The 7065-nt window shown below is 35.3% G+C and overlaps 1 protein-coding gene across 1 annotated transcript; it reads left to right on the top strand.

The window, feature by feature from the left end:
• The first annotated feature begins 3162 nt into the window (after positions 1-3162).
• On the top strand, positions 3163-6556 carry LOC109158098 (proteasome subunit alpha type-6-like). Its single transcript, XM_019305920.1, has 9 exons — positions 3163-3361; positions 3508-3602; positions 3890-3971; positions 4921-5017; positions 5354-5412; positions 5511-5593; positions 5876-5971; positions 6103-6162; positions 6252-6556. Exons 1-9 carry the CDS (start codon positions 3286-3288, stop codon positions 6342-6344), a joined length of 741 nt encoding a protein of 246 aa, XP_019161465.1. The 5' UTR covers positions 3163-3285; the 3' UTR covers positions 6345-6556.
• The last annotated feature ends 509 nt before the right edge of the window (positions 6557-7065 follow it).

Here is a 7065-nt window from a genome sequence, read left to right as displayed (position 1 = left end):
ATTGTTGCACATGCGTCGCATGCTTTACATTCCAATCATCATTTGCATTACCTGAACGACCGTCTGTTTCATGCAATTTGTGACTATATGTCACATGAGTGGGGACATCTTGAAGGCCATGAAATTGCCTAAAAAAACCTATCTGGGTAATGATACTCAACAATGTAAAAGAAAATTAGAGGCACCCGGAATGTCCAAAACTCTTGCCTTGCTTTGCAATAATGGGACAAGCTATTCAAGATGTTATCATATGGAGTGAAACTGAACTGCAAAATAAAATTCAATGTCATGAAGTTAAAATTTTATTTATATAAATATCTATTATAATTGTAAAAATATAAACATTACATTGAAGTGACTCACTTTGCTTGCACTAAGTCGATCCAATTGGTCGCGATAAACTCGTTCCACGTGTCCGGGGACAGAACGCCATGAATGCCGGCAATTCCACCTACGTTTCAAAATAGAACAATAAGTACTTCACACACAATAAAAATTCAAGCATTTAATCAAAAGTTTACAACTAACCTTGCTGCAAGTGGCAAATCTCCAAGTATTTCCTGAGGCAAAACGCCTTGTGGCCTAACCATAGGCAATCTCTCTCATGCCCAAATTTGTACCAATAATAAGCATCTGCATACGGTCTTAGTTTCATGATGGGCCCCTCTACACAATGCCCTGTACAGATACGCTAAAGTTGTCGATCCCCAACTATATTGACCGCACACTTCAAAATCATGAATATACTCAAGCAAAAATAATTCCATATCTGTCTTATTTGTTTTGGGGAATAGAAAGCCTCCTAATAAGTGAAACATAAGTATTTGCGTGACTTTTTTTACCTCAAGATCTGAGCTGTTAGGCATGAGTTTCGGAACTTTGGGTACAACTGTTGAATTAACCTTACTAGTTGTAACGAATTTATCTAGAAGTTCAATTCCAAACAATTCAAAAAAACAGACTTCCACTCTTGGACAGACCACTTATCTCCCCCCGTAACTGGTAGGTCATCCACCTTCAATCCGAATAACACTTCAATATCTTGAAGTGTAATTCCCACCTCACCGAAGGGCATGTGAAATGCGTGGACCTCTGGACGCCAACGCTCTATAAGGGCGGCAATTAATGCGTGGTCTAACTTTATATTTGTGAGGTGAGCAACTCCGTAAAACCCTGCAACACGTAGGTAATGAAGCATTTTGGGATGACAAACATCTCAACTTTGTGTCTGCATATCGTACCGACCGACGTTGAGTCAGGGATTATAATCTCGATTTGTCCAAATGGCTCTAGAACGATGGTTTTGTTGCAATACTAACAACATTGAATCAATCGGTCCTGGGTGCAATGACATTTCCATAACTATAAACAAATATTTATTAACAAATTATTGCTCACCAGTTTTTAATAATATCTACACTTTTTAGATTACATAGTAAGTTTCAAGCAAAACAAACATTAATGTTATCATACGGAGTAACATAAAATACCAAACTATTCATGCAATCCATTATTTACACAAATTATTTATATAACATGCCATCGGTGAGACCATGTTAGGTGAATATAGGTTCAAAAAAAATACAGAAAATGTCAAACTTCATTATTTTTAAACAATAATAATTTTTTTGAGTAGTTAAAAAATATTTTTGATATGCAGAATGTTTCCCGGTTACACAGGCTGGAAAAATACAAAGATAAATGTTATCAAATTGGGTAGACAGATTGCTGGAAAGGGTACACAGGCTGGAAAAATACAAAGATAAATGTTATATATGGACCTAATACCCACGTAAACATATTGCTGCAGATATAAGAAAAACATCACCACCCAAACCCCTATTATTCATATAACATGGCCAAGGCTTACCTTCGCCCGAACACACATCAGAAAAACTTAGCAAGTTTAGAGCTTACCTATAGATTTCTATCAGTTTGAAGTAAGAAGTGTAAATGCCGTCGTTTCTGCCTCAAACACCGCACGCCGTCGACCACCACAAACCACCGCACGCCACCGTCCGCCTAACACAACGCCGCTGTCCACCGCCCGAACAGACGCCGATCGATGCAACTGCTTCGTCTTTGTCTTCTCCCTGGATGGCCGAACGTAAAAAGGGGAAGGGAGATGAATAATAAAATAAGTAGGGTTTTGTCAATTTATTAATACGTAAATTTGTATTTATTAATGTGTATACATTTACCGTATTGTCCCCGTACTATCTACGTATAATGTATCGTATTTTCCCTGAGAATACATTTTATTAAAAGCTAATAATGCATTCCTCATATGCATGTTTTAAAAAGTAAACATGCATTCCTCAATGTAGTTTTTCCTATGTTTGTATCCCAAAAAAAATCGTCCTACTTTTGTATTCCATTCAAAATGTCTTCCTAACCAACACACCAATTGTGCATGCCTGTGCGCTCAACGTGCACTGCTTAAATTGTTTTTTTTTTTTAAAATTTTTCTTTTTCTCCTTCAATTTATTGCAAATTTGTTATTTTCCTCTTTCATCCACTCTCTCTCCTAGTCTCTTCCATCTCCTCCATAAAAAAACAAAAAAAAAAAAACAAAAAAAAAAAACAAAAAATTCCTAAAAAATTACTAATGGTCATGCTATAATATTGTCTTACGATTTTCATTATTATTTCATAGTAGTAACCATGCATTAAGAACATCCTCATTAATAATTTTGTCCAATTTTTAAGGAATTTATAGCTGAAGTAGAAGCGAGGAAACGAGGAGAGAGAAGGATGGAGGTTTGTCTTCATAGTAGGACCCACCAAGAAAATAAAAAAGAAAAAGCTGGTGGCATAAAAATCACAACAAGCACCGAAGGGACGCATGCACACTACGCGCTCGCTAGGCGAATTAATCTGACATTTGTTTCTCTTTTTTTTTTAAAAAAAAAATAATTATTTTTTTCTCTTTGTTCTTATTTTTTCTTTTCTAATCACACCTACAAAAATTTCTCAAAATCTACAACTATTGAGGATGTTCTAAAATAAATAAAAAAAATCCTATACTTGCATTAGTAAAATCGCTCATCGATAGTATAGGGGTGAAAGTTAAACAGAACGAAATGTTGGGGCATCGTTTATATTTATACCTAAGTTTGGGGTTGAAATAACAATTTCACCTTTCTTCTTCCCTGAAGTGTCTTGGGAACAAAGCTTCTACCCCTCTTTCTCTCAATGTTCATATAGATCAATAACATCGTACGTCTTTTCACTGAATCGGAAAACCAACTGCAAAGCTCTGACGAATTTCCAAAACATAAAAAAATGAGTAGAGGAAGCGGCGGCGGCTATGATCGGCATATTACGATCTTCTCGCCGGAAGGACGTCTCTTTCAAGTCGGTAAGCAGAAGGATTTTTGTTCACTCTTTAAAACTCTAAACTTCAGACGTAATGCAATTTGCTTCACTTTCAGCTCCATCAAAATTGGATTTTTTTTTTTTTTTTTGTTGGTGTAAAATTGGTAGGGTTTGTTATTTTGTGAACAGAATACGCGTTTAAGGCTGTGAAGGCCGCGGGAATCACCTCCATTGGCGTCCGAGGAAAAGATTCTGTATGTGTGGTTACTCAGAAGAAAGTCCCGGTAAGTTCTTATATTTAATCTTAATTTTGATAAACCGTTTTGGAGTTTCATTTAGCTATTGAGGATTTATGCTTAGTTGTTACGGAGTAGTATGTTTTTAAATAGCTGGAAAGGCTGTATTTGTGACAATTACAATTTATGATAGATACAATTAAATTTGGGTGATTCTAGTGTTCGGTGTTCATGAATTTTGTACAAATTGATCCAAGATTAGATTAGGTTAATAATCATTATTTTTTACACTGATGACTGTGGATTTACATTTTTAATGTGATTATGGTGAGCAGGACAAGCTATTGGATCAGACAAGTGTAACCCATCTGTTTCCTGTAACCAAGTATCTTGGATTGTTGGCTACTGGAATAACAGGTTTGTTGCTTTTAGTTCTTGAATGAATAAATGAAACAATGAACTTGTTGGTGGGGGTTGAGGATGATTTGTAATTTTGTTAATGGGAAAAGAATGTGCCATTCTTGATGATGCTAGTGTGTAGGAGGATGTTCATCACATCGCGGTATCATTCATCCATCATGAGCATAATGTCCTGATAGGTTGTCAAATGGTCCTTCGTTTTGGTTGTTCTGTTGTCTTTCTTCAGGCTCAGGGTCTTGAAATCTCTTGGTATAATTGGAAATAGACCATATATTCTATGATTTGTATTTTAGATGATGGAAGACCTTGATATTAGGAGAGTTTGTATTTATGTTCCCAACATGTAAGTCCTTTTTCTTGTTTAAAGCTTTGTGGCATTCTTTTCCAGCCTTCATGAACTTTTTTTTTAGAGATTGGGATTTGGGATAGAACTAATTAAGGCCCTGTTTGGTAACATAGTTAACTTATCAGCCAATTTTGGTTATTTGACCACTATTATTTGTTTAACAGCATATTGATCCAAAATGCTAAAATTCAAAAAGTTGTTCAAAGTAGCTTTTTCGATAAGCTTTTTGAGAAAGTCATTTTGCATGTAATCAGCTATCAGCTAACAGCTAATTTATCAAACATCTTTCTACAATCAGCTAATGCTATCAACTAGTCAAACCCACTAACCCAATCAATTGACAACTATTTACCAAACACCCCTTAACTCTCTACCACTTATTTTACATGGAGTAAATAAACATGTAAAAACTTAAAAATGGTATTTTTGTCTTTAACTTGCTCAATAAGTTGGAGTGCTGGAAACACATTGTAACTTTTCTGCTTAGTATAAAAACTTTTCCATGATGTGCATACATCGTTGGCACAATGGTGGTCTCTGGATTTGGAATTTTTACCAAAACATTATCTCTTTCTTACTGTTTCCAATCCATTCTTTCAGCTGATGCTAGGACCTTGGTCCAACAGGCTAGGAATGAAGCTGCTGAGTTCCGCTTTAGATATGGATATGAAATGCCAGTGGATGTGCTGGCCAGATGGTATGCTAAACTGTTTCAAATGATTATTTTCTTCTGTTCAATGGATTAACAATAATTGTCATGGCCAGTATGTAATGAGCTGGGCACCATGTTTCTCAAGTCATTAAATGCAAAATGAGGATGCTTACATGAGCAGCCAACTATATGTCATTCTTATAGATATTGACTTCTCTTTGATGAATTATAGCAGTAGTAGTATTTTAATGAGGTAATAAGTATGTGTCAATGAGACAACGAACATATACATAATTGCAGACAATCTGAGATCTCTACCCTGCCTTTACATGCATAATATTATTCAAATAAGATATAATAAGTGCTTTTCAACATAAACAGGATTGCAGACAAATCACAGGTCTATACCCAGCATGCTTATATGAGACCACTTGGAGTAGGTTTGTCCAGGATCACTTGTACACTTATCTATTGATTTATAGTTTGCTGCTTCAATATTTTGGTCCCCATTCTGATTCATCGTGTTTCCAATGTGCAGTTGCAATGATTCTGGGTATAGATGAGGAGAAAGGCCCTCAGCTCTTCAAGTGTGATCCTGCAGGTCATTTTTTTGGTCACAAGGTGCTTGGAAAACCTATATCTCCTCTTTATGTGTTCGAATTTCTGTTCTTCACTTGATTCTTTTTTATGCCTGTTAGAGCCAAACCCATGTATCTGTTTGCCAAACCTGGATCCTGGTTGTCTGATTGATCCTCTAATCTGCTTTTAAATCTTTATCCGTCTGTAGAATGTAATTCTTTTTTTTAATTTTTTATTTTTATAAAACAAATGTTTTCTTCCATGAAGTTGATTTCCAAAGCATACATCACGTTTTGGTCTGGTATTAACAAATAAAATTTGCAGGCAACTAGTGCAGGAGTAAAAGAACAAGAGGCAATCAACTTTCTTGAGAAGAAAATGAAAAATGACCCGGCTTTCAGTTACGAAGAAACTGTACAGGTGAAAAGAAAATTCAAAACAAAAACTTGTTTTTAAAACTCATTTTCCTTGCACCTGTGGAGGAAATGCTGAACCATCATCATCTTTTAAAATGGCCTAATTGGCTGTCCTATTTCTATGTTGTTTTGCAGACTGCAATCTCTGCTCTCCAATCTGTTCTACAAGAAGATTTCAAGGCCAGTGAGATTGAGGTACTTTCATTCCCCTTTCCCCTCCTAGAAATGAATAAAGGGTTCTTGTCTGTCTGATTGCAATATATGTTACTGCTGTATCTGTCCAGATTGGCGTTGTGAGGCAAGAAGATCCATCCTTTAGAGTGTTATCCACTGTAGAGATTGATGAGCATTTGACAGCCATCAGCGAGCGTGACTAATCAGCCACACAATACTTATTTTACGTTGAAATCTGTGGTGAAAGTTGGTGAGATTCACTTCACTTTTCAGTAGTAAGACATTGTTTCGTACGCATGGCGCCTTGAATTCAGACATTGTTTCATTTCAGATTGTTGTAGACTTCTTGTAGTTAATTAAAATTGAGTATCTTTTGATTAAATTTCAGGTAAAACATGAATCTTTTTAGTTGGAACTTTAGGCAGTTCTGTAGAAAAGATTTTAGCTCTACTGCCATTTCTCTGCACCCTTGATGATACCTGAAATGCTAACAATCCTTAGGGTGTGTTTGATTCGTACATGGGAATCTGAATTGGAATGAATATCAAATACTTGGTAATGGTAATGAGTTTTAGTAAAAGTACTTTGCATGTTTAGTAGTAGGGTGGAATGGGAATAATTATTAATAATGATGTTTGGTTATGTATGATTCAATAATCAGAATAAAGATTTTTAAAATACAAGAACACAAAATCAAGACAATTGATTTTAATATATAGTCATATAGGCATACAAAATACCAGTATAAAAAAATAAAAACAAAAATCTAGAAACACTAATCAAAGGGGATGAGAAGGAATAAGAGAGGAGTTATACTACATGTAACTCTTAAATTTTATTTTCTAAATTTTACTCCTTGATGTGATGGATACTGATAAGTTATTTTTTTAATGTGGGTGCAAATACAAATGTCTACCAATATTT

This window comes from Ipomoea nil, unplaced genomic scaffold (genome assembly GCF_001879475.1).
Source record: "Ipomoea nil cultivar Tokyo-kokei standard unplaced genomic scaffold, Asagao_1.1 scaffold0302, whole genome shotgun sequence".
Taxonomy (NCBI): Eukaryota; Viridiplantae; Streptophyta; class Magnoliopsida; order Solanales; family Convolvulaceae; genus Ipomoea; species Ipomoea nil.
Note: the sequence above shows the minus strand (reverse complement) of the source record. Positions and strands in the feature narration are given on the sequence as shown.

Excerpts from the sequence above, each read along its gene's own strand:
- LOC109158098 (XM_019305920.1), top strand. The coding sequence starts at position 3,286 with ATGAGTAGAGGAAGCGGCGGCGGCTATGATCGGCATATTACGATCTTC. Across the intron at positions 3,362-3,507 it reads AGGACGTCTCTTTCAAGTCG|AATACGCGTTTAAGGCTGTG; the intron begins GTAAGCAGAAGG and ends TTTTGTGAACAG. Across the intron at positions 3,972-4,920 it reads GTTGGCTACTGGAATAACAG|CTGATGCTAGGACCTTGGTC; the intron begins GTTTGTTGCTTT and ends CCATTCTTTCAG.